We start from the raw sequence: 15,843 nt of genomic DNA on the forward strand, positions 1-15,843 counted from the left end.
AAGGGTTGTAATATGAAGAACAACACAAAACCTATGATGCCTTTTTGCTAAAAATGATTTGTCTGAATCTAATTAAACCTACCAAGACCCATTACATGAAAAATAAGTAAATAGAGGAAAAGGCCAAATGATACAATGAGAAAACGATCAGATAAATCCACAATGTGGAATAATTATACAGAGAAACTATCCTGGATACTTCAAAAAGTTAATTTCACAGAAAAAAAGAAGTAGGAGCAGGGACAGTTACTTAAAAAAAAAAACCACAAACCAATAAATCAATCCCCAATACTTCCAAGTTTTTACATTATAGCCACCAAATGCGTATTAACTTTCTTAAGCCCATTAAGAGAGCCTGTTTCTTGAGGAATAGGCATCAAGCTATGTTAGTCTTTACTTAAAAATTTTTAAGAACATCCTTAAATTGTATATTTAATGTTATATACCAAGTACTGGACTAGTTAAATGCACAACTCATCTGGATTTTATATACGGGATATTTTGTTTTCTAACCTTGATATGTTCAGAAGTAGGCAAATTTTTGCAGTAGAATAATCTACATCTTAATAAAGTACAGATAAAGAAGTCTGTATAATGAAAGTGAAAAGTCATGATAATGTTAAAATTGAAAAGGTTAATTATAATAGTGATCTACACATGCTGCCTGAATATATAGGAGCAAATTCAATCCTTAGACACCCTAAGAGAGAAATTTAGTGGAAAAAGGGAGGCACATTTAATTAAGTAAATATATTTGTGTAATTTTGGGAATTTTTAAGCAATCCTTTATCATTTCGATTGAACCTTATGATTACCGAAGTAACTTTTATAAGTAGGGTTGAATCCAACACCCTAACTTATTTAAATTGTATAATTTATGAGGCCGCTGATCTTTTATACTGTTTTCTTTTTCTCTTATAGCAAGCTAGTACTTTGGCAGATCTGGACACTGGAAATATGGAAAAAGTCATTCAAGATGAAAATGTTACCCTCTATGTGTGGGCAAACCTCAAGAAGAACCCAAGGTATTCCCATGGGTGATATTGTAGGTTAAAAGACATTAGAATCACATCATGATTACCAGGCATATTCCTGTTGGATAACAACATGGTACATGATATCCTTGGAAAAATTCATGTCAAGAAGTCAGCCAAATGGGCTTTTGAATCATAGACCTGCCATTTAACTTAGGCAAGTCACATAGATTTGTTGAACTTCAGTATATCAACAGGCATGATTATATTACTTAATAGGATCGGGTTGAGGTTAAATAGTAGTGCATATAAAGGTCATGGCATGGTGTCTAGTACAAATATATGCTGAATAAATAGCATATCTTTCCCTTCTCTTAACCTTCCTCAGATATAGAAGTGGTAGGTACTTTCTACATGGCTAGCTCAAACTTAAAAAAGAAATTATCTTTGTGAACTGTTAAAAATACTACTTTCTAAAAAATACCACTTTTAAAAAATATTGTAATTATTTATTTATTTATGTTTTTTGAGAGAGAGAGAGGGGGAGGGAATGTGAAAGAGAGGGAGAGAAACATTCATGTGTGAGATACATCAACCAGTTGCCTCATGCACACCCCTGACTGGGGACCTGGCCTGCAACCCAGGCATATGCCCTGACTGGGAATCAAACTGGTGACCTTTTGGTTCACAGGCCAGCACTCAATCCACTGACCTACACCTGCCAGGGCAAAAATTAATACTTTTATATTTACCATTTTTTAGATGTTCAAGGGATGTTCCCCAATTATTTTTAACAAAGTAACAACTTTCTGAGGAATGACAGTGGTAATGATAAATTCCTGAGCACTCAGTTGCTGCTTGATCTCAAATATTTCTAATTATTTGAGTTAGTATGGCAGTAAATTTAAAAACACAATTTATCAGAATAAAAAATTAGGAGGTTCTGGTCTCACTTCCGAAAAGACTAATCATATTACAATGGAAGAAACTGAACTTTATTTTGGATATTTAGTAAAAGAAAGAAATAAAATTTTTTCACATTGTATTTGCTACAAAACACTCTGTGGTTTAAATCCAAATTAGAGACAATATAGTAATAGAACCTTTTATTATAAAATATGTTATATATAGAAGAGTGAAGAGAATGAATCTGTATAATTTTAAAATAATAAAAGTAAAATGACTAGCTCTGCATTAATTCCATGGGTCTAAAGAAGAGAATTAGGTGGTTCTTTTACTAAGATAATGAATAATGGAGGCAGAGAAAAATCTGTTTTGTTTTGGTGGTGATGGCAAGGGGTTGTAGGGATGGACTTGTTGAGTTTGGAGACCTATGAAATGTCAAAGTGCAGCTCTCTGAAAGACTTCAGAGAATTCTGAGTTGGAGATATATTTTTGGGAGTCATTAGCATATAAATCAGGAGTTCTCAACTTTTTGGGCATCAGATTCTTATGAACTTTAAATCATCCTATATGCTCACATTTAAGGGTATTTTCGGACCCCTTAAAGTTCATTCAGGATCTTTCTTCCCACTACGTGCCCCCAGGAAACATAGAACTCATGTCAAAAACCCCTGATAACTTAAATAATAATTGAAGCCTAGAAATAATATCCAAGGAGATTATGTAGAGGGAGAAGAAAAGGGATGGGCAGCTGAGTAGTACCAACATTTAAGGGATGGTTGGGAAGAAGGCCATGCAGAGGAAACAGAGGAGCTGCCAGAGACAGAGAAGAGTATTGTGTTATGGATCCCAAGAGCATGTTTTGGGAAGGATAAAATTAGCAACGGGGTCCAAATCAAAGAATATATTCTAAATTGTGGTGAAATTAAAGTGAAGAGAAATACTACTTCGGAATAAATTTGCAACAGACGCAGTGTTTCCCTGGGCCTCTTCTTTTTTTGTTAAAATCAATTATTAACAGGTACAGAAATATCAGATGCAGTGAAATACGAACTGCATTTGAAATTCCAAGGATATTAGCAACAAGTGACATTGCTCTACGACTCCTACATACTCACTATGATCATGTCACACCACTGCACCCTGTTCCAACATCATGTCAACTGCCTACTTCCATGGAATCTCACTCTGTCAAAGACGAAGCTAACAATGTAGAAGGAGCAATTAGCAAAGAGTTCCAAGAAGAGTACAAACAACCAGAAAATGAGCGTAACTCAGTCCAGGAGGAAGGAATAAAAGTTGAAGAACAAGGTGATACTGAAACACAAATGGTAAGACACATTTACATGTATAATTTTTTTCCTTATATAACAAGTGTTCTTAGATTCCCTGTCTTTCTCAAGATTGTTTTGGCTATTAAAGGTCTTTTGTAGATCCATACAAATTTTAGGATTGTTTCTTTTATTTCTGTGAAAAAATGCCATTGGAATTTTGAAATGAATTGCATTGAATGTATAGACGGCTTTGGATAGTAATTCTTCCACTCCACGTGCACAGAATATCTTTCCATTTATTTTTGTCTTCTTCACATTCTTTCATTGATGTCTATTAGCATTCAGTGTACAGCTCTTACACCTCCTTGCTTAAATTTATTCCAAGGCATTTTGTTCATTTGATGCAATTATAAATGGAATTTTCTTTATTTCTCTTACCAATAGTTTATTATTAGTGTATAGAAATGCAACAGATTTTTATGTATTGATTTTTTTAGGAGGTAAAACACCTATTTTTTAAAAGATTGTATTTATTTGATTTTACAGAGAGGGGAAGGGAGGGAGAGACAGAAGGAGAGAAACAACAATGTGAGAGACAAACATTGATCAGTTCCCTCCTGCACATGCCGCGACTGGGGGCTGAACCAGCAACCGAGGCATGCACTCTGATCAGGAATCAAGCCTGCAACACCTTACTTTACAGAATGATGTCCATCCAACTGAGAAACACTGGTCAAGGCTATTTGTTTATTTTTTAAAATCTTAATTGAGCATCTACCATGTGCTACACACCATACGGGGAACAGGATTTTCACCAGTAACAAAGCAAATAGTATGAGTTTTTTCCTGATAATTTTCAGGAATCAAGACCTAAGAGAGATAATTATAGCTTTTAATATTTGGGTGATAATGAGAGTAGAAAGGAAACTGTTCATCCACCTATTCATTACCTCACCAATAAACACATATAGAAAACTTATATTTCAGGGATGTAATGGGACACAGAGGCCATGTAATAGACAGGATACATATGGTGCCTGTCCTCATGGAAATCAGAATTTAGTAGGTAAAGATGTCAAATACAGAGCAGCATTTTTTTTCTTGGTAAAAAATTTTTGAAGCATAACACAAATCACAAATGGTACATTTTATTTGTGTATTGATTTTGTATCCTGTAACTTTACTGAAGTAATTTATAAGTTCTAACATTTTTTTGGTGGAGTCTTTAGGGTTTTCTATATATAATATGTCATCTGCAGATAGTGACAGTTCTATTCTTCCTTTCTGATTTGGATTTCTTTCATTTCTCTTTGTTGACTAATGCTCTGGCTAGGACTTCCAGTAGCTCATTAAATAAAAGTGGCAAGGGCAGCACTGGCTGGGTAGCTCTGTTGGTTAGAGCATTGTCCTGATACCCCAAGGTTGTGGGTTTGATCCCCAATCAAGGCCCACATGAGATCAACCAATGAATGCATAAATAAGGGAAACAAGTCAATTTTTTTTCTCTTTTACTCTCCCCTTCTCTCTCTAAAAATCAATAAATAAAAATGAAAAACAGTTTTACTATAAAAGTGGCAAGAGTGGTCATCTTTGTTTTGTTCCTGATACTAGAGGAAAAACTTTCAGCCTTTAACCATTTAGGATACAGCCAGCTGTGGTCTTGTTATATGTGGTCGTCATTATGTTAGGGTACATTTTACTATACCCACCTTTTTTGGAGCTTTTTAAATCATAAATGACTTTAATTATGTCAAATGCTTTATCATGATTTTAAAATTTTTTTTTAAATCTTTTTTTTTAAAGATTTTATTTTTTTATTTTTTTAGGGAGGGAAGGGAGGGAGGGAGAGAGAGAGAGAGAGAGAGAGAGAGAGAGAGAGAAACATCAATGTGCGGTTGCTGGGGGTTATGGCCTGCAACCCAGGAATGTACCCTGGCTGGGAATCGAACCTGGGACACTTTGGTTCCCAGCCTGCGCTCAATCCACTGAGCTACGCCAGCCAGGATTTTAAAATTTTTATTTTTTAAATATATTTTATTGATTATGCTATTACAGTTGTCTCATTTTTTTTCTCCCCTTATACCCTCCATCCTGTACCCTGCCTCCCACCATCTTTCCCCCACCTTAGTTCATGTCCATGGGTTGTACATACAAGTTCTTTGGCTTCTCCATTTCCTGTATTATTCTTAACTTACCCGTCTTTTTTGCACCTACCAATTATGCTTATTTCCTTTTCCCTTTCCCCCATTCTCCCCTCCCCCCTCCCCGCTGATAACCCTCTATGTGATCTCCATTTCTGTGAATCTGTTTCTGTTCTAGCTGTTTGCTTAGTTTGTTTTTGTTTTTGCTTTTTTAGGTTCTGTTGTTGATAGCCGTGAGTTTGTTGTCATTTTACTACATGTACTTTTGATCTTCCTCTTTTTCTTAGATAAATCCCTTTAATATTTTATATAATAAGGGCTTGGTGATGATGAACTTCTTTAACTTGACCTTATCTGGGAAGCACTTTTTCTGCCCTTCCATTCTACATGATAGCTTTGCTGGATAGAGTAATCTTGGATGTAGGTCCTTGCCTTTCATGACTTGGAATACTTCTTTCCAGCCCCGTCTTGCCTATAAGGTTTCTTTTGAGATATCAACTGATAGCCTTATGGGAACTCCTTCATAGGTAACTCTCTCCTTTTCTCTTTCTGCTTTTAAGATTCTCTCTTTATCTTTAATCTTGGGTAACTTAATGATGATGTGCCTTGGTGTGTTTCACTTTGGGTCCAACATCTTTGGGACTCTCTGAGCTTCCTGAACTTCCTAAAAATCTATTTCCTTTGTCAGATTGGGGAAGTTCTTCACTATGTTTTCAAATAAGCTTTCAACTTCTTGCTCTTCCTCTTCTCCTTCTGGCACCCCTATGATTCAGATGTTGGAATTTTTAAAGTTGTCCCAGAGGTTCCTAAGCCTCTCCTCATTTTTTTTGAATTCTTGTTTCTTCATTTTGTTCCAGTTCAATGTTTCTTTCTTCCTTCTGGTCCAAACTGCTGATTTGGGTCCCCATTTCCTTCCCTTCACTGTTGGTTCCCTGTACATATTCCTTTATTTCACTTTTCATGGCCTTTGCTTTTTCCTTTATTTTGCTCAACCACTTCTGTGACCATCCTTATTACCAGTGTTTTACCAGTGCATCTGATAGGTTGGCTATCTCTTCACTACTTAGTTGTATTTTTTCTGGAGATTTGATCTGTTCTTTCATTTGGGACATTTTTTTTGTCTCTCATGTGATTTTTATCTTTTGTTAATGTGGTGAATGGTTTGTGGATATTGAACTTTTCTTGTATTCCTGGTATATATCCTACTTGATCTTGGTGTATGAACCTTTTAACATATTGTTGAATTTGATTTGCTAATATTTTGTTGAGGAATTTTACATTTATGTTCATCGGAGACATTGGCCTATAGTTTTTTCTTGTAGTATCCTCGTCTGGTTTTGGTATGAGGTTAATACCAGTGTGGTAAACTAAGTTTGGAAGTATTCCCTTCTCTTCTGTTGTTTGAAAGAGTTCAAGAAGGATTGATACTAATTTTTCTTTAAATATTTGTAAATTCACCAGTAAGCCATGTGGTTCTAGATATTTGGTTGTCGGGGAGGCTTTTGGTACTGATTTACATACAGTATCATTGCTAGTAAGTTGCATTATTCAGATTTTGTATTACTTCAAGATTCAGTCTTGATAGGTGGTAGATGTCTAGGAATTTATCCATTTCTTCCAAGCTGTTAATTTTGTTAGCATATAGTTGCTCATAGTAGTCTCTTATCATCCTTTGTATTTTTGTGGTATCAGTTGTAATGTTTCCTATTTATTTATATTATTATTTTAGCCCTCTCCTTCTTTTTTTTTTTTGGTGTACCTAGATAAAGTTTTCTCATTTTTTTCCTTAAAAAAACAGCTGTTTTAATTGATCTTTTCTACTGTTTTTTTTTTTTTTTTTGTCTTTATTACATTTATTTCTGCTCTGATATTTATTTGCTTTGTTCTACTAAGCTTGGGCTTAATTTGTGTTTTTTTTATTTCAGATCTTTCTTGTTTCTTAATATATGCATTTATTCTGTGAATCTTCAACTACTTTTGATTCATCATATAAGTTTTGGTGTTTCCATTTTCATTTGTTTCAAGGTATTTAACAAAAATTTTTTTATCAATGACTCATTGGTTCAGAAGCATGAGGTTTAATCTTCACATATTGTGAATTTTCCATTTTTTGTCTCTTAATTGATTTATAGTTTCATTCAATTGTGGTTGGAGAAGATGTTTGATATTATTTTAATCTTTTAAAATCTATTAAGACTTGTTTTGTGTCCTTATATATGATCAACCCTGGAGAATGTTCTATGTGCACTTGGTAAGAATGTGTATTTTGTTGCTTTTGGATGGAATGTTCTGTATATGCTCTTTAAGTTCATATTATTTAAAGTATAATTTAAGGTCAATATTTTCTTATTAGTGTCTGTCTTGATGATCTATCAATTGATGAAACTGAAGTATCAAAGTCCCCTACTATTATTACATTGCTATCTATTTCTCCTTTAAATCTTTTAATAATTGCTTTATTTAGGTGGTCCTATGTTGGGTACATAAGATTTCACAAATGTTATATCTTCGTGTTAGATTGACCCCTTTATAATTATGTAATGACCTTCTTTGTCTCTTACTATAGTTTTTGTCTTAAAGCCTATTTTGTCTGATAAAAATATAGCTAACTCACTTTTCTTTTGGTTTCAGTTTTCATGGACTGTCTCTTTACATACTTTTACTTTCAATCTGTGTGTGTCCTTACATCTGCAGTGAGCCTCTTGTAGGCAGGGTATAGATGGGTCTTTTTGTTGTTGTTCACTACCCACTCTATGTCTTCTGACTGGAGAATTTAGCGCATGTGCCTATATAGTAATTATTGATAGGCATGTACTGATTGCCATTCTGCTGTTTTCTGGCTGTTTTGTAATTCCTTTGTACCTTTATTTTTTTCTTTCTCTCTTCCCTTGTGATTTTATGAATTTTTTCTCTACATGTATACTTTGTGTATCTACAGTAAGTTTTTGCTTTTCAGTTACTATGAGTCTTTCATAAAACAACTTATTTATAACAATATTTTAAGTTGATCAGAACTCAAGTTTTCATTCTAAAGCTTTACATTTTTACTTCCTCACCACATTTTATGTTTTTGATGTCACAATTTACATCTCTTTATCTTGTGTGACACTAAAGTTATTGTAGTTATAGCTATGTTTACTATTCTTGTCTTTTAGCCTTCATACTAGTTTTATAAATAATCTACCACCTTGGCAACATTTGATTATTCTGAATTTTACTCTATTTTTACCTTTAGCAGTGAGATGTATACCTTCATATGTTTTTCTATTACTAATCAGTGCCCTTTTGTTTCAGTTTAAAGAAATCCCTATAGCATTTCTTGTAAAGCTAATCTACTAGTGATAAATTCTCTTAGCTTTCACTTGTCTGAAAAACTATTCAGAATGGCAATTTTGCAGGGTAGAGTATTTTTGGTTGGCAGTTTTGATTTTTTCATTTTAGCATTTTGAATACATTGTTTCACTCCTTTCTTACATGAAAACTTCTGAAAAATCTAATTATAGAGTCTTATGAGGATTCCCATGTGTGTAACAAGTTGTTATTCTCTTGCTGCTTTTAAGATTCTTTCCTTGTCTTTAATTTTTGTCACCTTAATTACAATGTGTCTTGGTGTGAGTCTCTTTGGATTTATATTTTTTGGAACTCTCTGGGATTCCTGGATCTGGATGTCTTTTTTCTTCCCAAGTTTAGGGAAGTTTACAGCCATTATTTTTTTTTCAAGTAAGTTCTCTGGCCCCCTTTCCTTCTGGGACCCCTATAATGCAAATGTTAGAACACTTGATAGGTTTCCCATAAATCTCTTAAGCTATCTTATCTTTTTCTTATTCTTTTTTCTCTTTTTGCTGCTCTGATTAGGTGAGATCCACTATCTTATCTTTGAGTTCACTGATCAATTTTTCTGCTTCATCTAGTTGTTGTCAAATTTCTGTACTGTATTTTTCAGTTATATTTTTTTATTCTTCAGCTCTGTAACTTCTGTTTGGTACTTTCTTGTACTTTCTATCTCTTTGTCGACATTTTCACTTTGTGTTTTTCTTTCTTCTCCTAAGTGCGGTGAGCACCTTTATAATCATTATTTTGTACTCTGTAACAGGTAAATCACTTATTTCCATTTTATTAAGACCTTTTTTCTGAGGTTTTATCTTGATTCTCATTTGGGATATGTTTTTCTACAGTGGCCATCAGTAGTTGGAGGTGTGCCAAAACCAGTCAGTGCCCCTAAGGGAAGATCTCAGTGACACCTCAACTCAGACTGCTGGGAAGCCAGGCCTTTAGGCAGCAGCTTTTAAAGTATGCAAACATATACTTTTTCAGTGTAAGACTGGGAGATGGGTGTTTCTCTCTGTGCCCTTTGAACTGAGCCTTGGGGTGATATCCAGTTAAGAACTATTTCTTTACTGCTGCTGTCTCATTGATCTCATGATACCAGCCCTGCTGACCACCAGATTCAGGCCAGCAAAGAATATCCCCTCTGTAGGATCCACAAAAACTAGGGCATCAGATACAAAAGCTGGGGTACCAGGCACACATGCTCTAGCGTGCAGCAGAAGGACCGTGCAAAACATTGATAGTGCTCACCTCTGATATCTCTCGGGAGGATCACTATTGGCCCTTCAATGGGTGTTTAAGACTTCTGGTCAAGATGGCGTCAAGGAAGACACAGCTTGCCTCCTTGTACAACCACATCAAATTTACAACTAAAATACAGAACAACTATCACTCAGGAACATCAGAAATTAAGTTGAATGGAAGTCTGACAACTATGGAATTAGAGAAACCACATCCATCCAGACTGGTAGAAATGGTGCAGATGTGGAATGGGGTGGTCCCACATCCATGTGTGGTGGATAAAAATTCAAGAGGGATATTCTGGGAGCAAGGAGTCCCAGGCCCACACCAGGCCCACTGGCCCAGGGTTCCAGTGCCAGTAAGATAAGTCTCTACAACTATTGGCTGCAAAAACCAGCAGGGATTGAGTTGGTGGAAGAAATTTCTGGAGCCCCAAGCAGTTTCTCTTAAAGAACCCACACACAGCCCTGGATGGTGTGGCTCAGTGGATTGAGTGCCGTCCTGTGAACCAAAGTGTTGACAGTTCAATTCCCAGTCAGGGCACATGCCTGGGTTGTGAGCCAGGTCCCCAGTTGGGGGTGCATGAGAGGCAACCACACATTGATGTTTCTTTTCCCCTCTCTCCCTCCCTCTCTCCCTCCCTCCCCCTCTCTAGAGATAAATAAATAAAATATTAAAAAAAAAACCCACACACAGACTCACCTACTCAGATTCACTCCCTCTGAGCTCCAGCACCAGGGTAGCAGCTTGAAAGGCACCAGTGGCATACGGGAAGAAATTGAACTGTCTGGCTCAAGGTGAGCAGAGGCCATTGTCCCTTTTCTGAACCTTCCACTCACAGATCCACAGAGTCAGTAAACTGGTACCATATCTGAGACTCCATCAACCTTGCTAACACTATTTGCCCTGCCTAGGAGATCCCCAGAGACTCCTTCCCACACAACTTACAGGCCCCCACCCAAGCTGCTTTTCCATATGAATGGCTGGTCTTGGCTCATGCTTCACAACTTCCTAAATCCTATCAAATAAGCAACAGCTGGCCTCAGTGAGCCCCAGAGCTGGCACTAGCTGCAGCCAGCCTAGGTTCACAGCTTGGCTTCCCCTGGGAATCTTCAAGCCCAGCACAACTAGCAGCCATCTAAGACTGCTTTATAGCTGAGGCAGGGTGGCTACAGGAGAAACACAGGTGAGGGCTGACCTTGGCCTGCACCACCCAGGAAATCCCAGGGCCAGCACACCCAGTGGACAGCTACAGACCACATTGTAATACCACCACCCTGCCCCTGCAAAGCTAATTTTCCATGGAGGATGGAGGTTGGTGGAGGGTAGTCCTTGCAGCTGACTGGCCTGGGTAAATCCCTCCCATTGACCTGCCAACAGCAATCAAGGCTCAACTGCAAGAGGAGGGTATACACAGCTCACACAAAGGGCACACCTTGAATACCCAGCTTGGGTGACAGGGGAGGAGGCTGTGCCACTAGACCCTATAGGACACCTACTACATTAGGCCACACTACCAAGACATGGAGTCAAAGCAGCTTTACTTAACACACAGAAGCAAACACAGGGAGGCTGCCAAAATGAGGAGACAAACGTGGCCCAAATGAATGAACAGATCAAAATTCCAGAAAAAGAGCTAAACAAAATGGAGATAAGCTATATAACAGATGCAGAGTTCAAAACACTGGTTATAAGGATGCTCAAGGAACTTTGTGAGGACCTCAACAGCATAAAAAAGTTCCAGTCAGAAACTAAGGATATACTAATTGAAGTAAAGAACAACTTACAGGGAGACAACAGTAGACTGGGTGATGCTGAGAACCAAATCAATGATTTGGAACAGAAGGAAGCAAAAAACAACCAATTAGAACAAGAAGAAGAAAAAAAAAAAACAAGGATACTATGAGCAGCCTCTGGGACAACTTCAAGAGGTCCAATATTCACATCATGGGGTGTCAGAAGGAAGAGATAAACAGCAAGAAATTGGAAATCTATTGAAAAAATGAAAGAAATCTACCATAATTTGGTGAAGGAAATAGACAAACAAGTCCAGGAAGCACAGAGAGTCCCAGACAAGATGGATGCAAAGAAGCCCACTCCAAGACACGTAATAGTTAAAGTGCCAAAGTTTATAGATAAAAAGAACCTTAAAAGCAGCAAGAGAAAAGCAGTTAGTTACCTACAGGGGAGGTCCTGTAAGCTGATTCTCAAAGCAAACTCTGCAGGCTAGAAGGGATTGGTGAGAAATATTCAAAGTCGTGAAAGCAGTAACCTACAGCCAAGACTGGTCTCCCTAACAAAGCTATCATTTAGAATTGAAGGGCAGAGAAAGAGCTTCCCAGACAAGAAAAAAAACTAAAGAAGTTCATCATCACCAAATCATTATTATATGAAATGGTAAAGGGATTTATTTAAGAAAAAGGAGATCAAAAGTATAAACAATAAAATGGCAAAAAATACATATCTATCAACAATTGAAAGCAGAAAACAAACTAAGCAAATGAGAAGAACAGAATCAGAATCATGGATACAGAGAGCATTGTGATGGTTGCCAGATGGGCAGGGGATATGGGGGAATGGGTAAAGAGGTGAGGGGATTGAAAAGTACAAATAGGTAGTTACAGACTAGCCATGGGGATGTAAATTACAACATAGGAAATGAAATAGCCAAAGGACTCATACATGTGACCCATGGATATGAAACTGGTGGGAGGGTTGCCTGAGTGGGGGCTGCTGGGTAGAGAGGGGCAAAGTGGAGAAAAATCAGGACAATTGTAATAGCATAATCAATAAAGTACAAGAAATATGTGTTTAATAAGAAACCTGCCCCTCAGGCCACAACTATGAAAAAATACAGATTGGCCTCTTTCACAGAAGGACCATGCTCTTCAGGATGTTGTCTCTACTATGTTCTAGGTGCCGTAGTCAGTTATGTACTATTTTTTTCTATTTGTTGTAGGTGGGATTTGTGAGTGTGAGTCCTACTGACCACCAGAGGCAGGCAATCTAGAGGTATCGTGTGCCAGCTGCCATAAAAATTGAGATGCCAGACTAGTGTACAAGCTCCCTTCTGGGAGATATCGGTGACTTGCAGCAAGACAGAGGGAGACCACAAAGGTGGTGTCTGCTGGCCCATATTTTTGGAGAGTAATTCAGCAGGACCCTAGATGTGTGTTAAATTAGATGCCTACCTCTCAGGTCTGTTCTTGAAGATAAATAAATCAGCCACCTTTACAGAAAGTCTGGGTGATTTTCAGTTGACTGTCCTTGCTGCTGGCCCTGGGGCAGGTGACTCAAGCATTCCAGCCCTTTAAGGCCTGTTGTAGGTTGCGTGGACGCAAGCCCTGTAGGCTTTGGAAGGTAGATGTTTTGGGGCTGGTCTCTCAGATGCAGGTCTTAAAAGTTGGTGTGGCAGATGTAGGATTCAAACCCTTCACTCCTCAGGGAGAAGCTTGCATTTGTGAGTTCCCTTCGATTGTGGGTCTCTGCCTGGGGATTGCACCTCAGCTTCTCCTACCTGCTTTGATGTGGGTTTTTTCCTCATTTATCTAATATGTAAGATTCACTCAGCTAGTTTTAGGTATTTTTCAGAGGAAATTGTTTCATACATACCTGAATACTTAGTGTGTGTGTGTGGGAGGTAGCACGTTCGGGATTCTCCTATGTCACCATCTTGACCCAGAACCTGTACACTCTCATGTAGAAAGGTACCTAAGATGTGTTTTTAAGATACTAGTTTTAAGTTATAAAACTGCATTTGCAATAGGATTCTGCTTTTGTGAGGGGAAATGTTCTTATTAGTGAATGCATGGAAAAGCATTTGGATGCCTCGTCATCAAACAGTGGCCATCGTGGTGGTAGAGGGGGTGCAAGAAAAATAGGATGGTGGGATCATATCAGTGACTTTTTAGATTCTCTTTACAGTTTTGTATGGTTTTAAAAAATATTTATTTATTTATTTTTAGAGAGAGGGTAAAGGAAGGAGAAAGGGAAACATCAATGTGTGGTTGCTTCTTGCACACCCCCTACTGGGGTCCTGGCCCACAACCCAGGCATGTGCCCTGGCTGGGAACAATAAATAATTTCTGAACATACATTTTCTTCCTCATAGAAAATAAAACAATGTATTTTTTTTTTTTTTTAGTTTTGAAGTGGGAAAGTTCATGACAGGCCTCCATGACACTCCACTGGATGTTTTGTCATTGTGAATTCTCTTCCTCCGATCATCCTCACCCACCCTAATTTCTACTTGTCTTTCAAGACTGAAATTTTACATCCAGAAAGTTCTCCCCTTATCTTCAGACTAAACCAGATCCCTCTCTACTGTGCTCTTACCATTCTGTTTAATTCTTTCTTACCTTAAACACTAAATTATGACCTTGTGGGCAAAATTTTCTTGATAGACCTCATATTAACAGTAAGCCCAGGGCTTGGTACATGGAGGGTCTCAGTAAATGTTTACTGAGTGGACAAAAAGGTAAGTGAGTGATTGGATGGTTGGGTGATTCAAAGTAGGTCCTGACTTGAGTCTGATTTGTTGGGAAGAACTTACATAAGAACAGTTACAGAATGTCAACTATGATTGAAAAATTAAAAAAATCGAATTTTTAAAAGGAAAACATCATACAGCCAATAAAAAAAGAATAGTCACCCATATCAAGTAATACAACCACTACCCACATTAAAATTATTCTGTGTTTTGGAGACACTGAGGCCTCCTTTTTATTACAGTGGGTGTCTGGGAACCATTTCTGCCGTGTTTAGCGAATCCAGAAGCTTGTCATGAGAGATTCTTGGGACCCTCTCCTCAGTAGTTCTGAGCCCTGCACGCTGTGGTGTAGTACGAGTGGCCAAGTGGTTGTAGGAAGGCTGCACCTGCCCTACCACAGGGGTCTCAGGAGGGGTGTGCTCCTTGCAGTCCACTTGGAACCCAGTGAGTCTAAGCGGTATTTGTGGATGGTGGTGAGGTTTGGGTTCCTATAATCACAGCAACGTAGGGACTCTCATTACCTTAAAGTCATTTATAACACTGTTTTCCCTGTGTGGAAAAATACATTCTAAATTTTAAAAAGCTGGCATCTCAATTCATGCAATTTAACTTATGTGTGTGTGCACACGAGCTTCTGTGAGTGTGTAATGCAGGGCACTACCTGCAAGATTGGTGGGCAAACTTACCATGTTTGGGTTTTAGAAGAAGACACTTGTCCACTTTTACAACTTTTCTTAGGGTAAAATGTTTACCTTTATAATTTTAGGTTGGCATATTTAAATATTACATTTCTCATATCTTTTTAATGAATTTAGAGGCTGATTGAAAGAAAATTATCAGCATAATGCTGTAGGGCCTTATGCCCAAAAATACCTGAGTTGTGCTTGATATGTGATGTGATCACAAATAATGAGTATTAGTACTTTGTTAGTTTAGAAATTAAATATCTTAGATCTAGAGGATGTTCCAAATTATCTTTCCCTTTTCATAGGTCTATAAAGAGTTTGGCCACTAGAGGGCTCTTAATACCATATTTTAGTTAATGTTAACGTATTATAATAATAATAACAATAATATTGTAGGTATACAATAAACACACTTTACAAAATTTTTAGAAAAGTCTAATTTAAATGTATCACATTAGTGATCATTGTTTTCTTAATGATAATCAGCTTCAGAAATGTAGTGATGTAAGGGGGCATGCATGATAATTGTATGTGGACCTTTGGACTTTTTAAAATTCAAGTAAAAAACAGTCTTTGTCTTTAAGATACTTTTAAACAGCCTTGGCTGGTGGCTCAGTTGGCTGAAGTGTCATTTCAAACAACGAAATGTTGTGGATTCTATTGCTGGTCAGGGCACGCACCTAGGTTGCAGGCAAGTGATCAATGTTCCATCCCCATCTCCCTTCTTCTCTCTTCAAAATCAATAAACATATCCTTGGGTGATGATGAAAAATAAATAAATAAACAAACAAGCAAATAAAAATGGTA

At 37.4% G+C, this 15,843-nt stretch overlaps 1 protein-coding gene across 2 annotated transcripts in view; it reads left to right on the top strand.

Annotated features, from left to right (window-relative positions):
* The window catches only part of CFAP94 (cilia and flagella associated protein 94), a 58,846-nt gene that overhangs the window by 23,135 nt on the left and 19,868 nt on the right, over positions 1 to 15,843 (top strand). For both annotated transcript variants that reach the window (XM_036019243.1, XM_036019244.1), the window contains 2 exons: positions 922 to 1,025; positions 2,899 to 3,208. In XM_036019243.1, coding sequence (XP_035875136.1) covers positions 922 to 1,025; positions 2,899 to 3,208 — 414 coding nt within the window. The remainder of the gene's footprint in view (positions 1 to 921; positions 1,026 to 2,898; positions 3,209 to 15,843) is intronic.

The sequence above is a fragment of the Phyllostomus discolor genome, chromosome 2, assembly GCF_004126475.2.
Source record: "Phyllostomus discolor isolate MPI-MPIP mPhyDis1 chromosome 2, mPhyDis1.pri.v3, whole genome shotgun sequence".
NCBI classification, from domain to species: Eukaryota; Metazoa; Chordata; class Mammalia; order Chiroptera; family Phyllostomidae; genus Phyllostomus; species Phyllostomus discolor.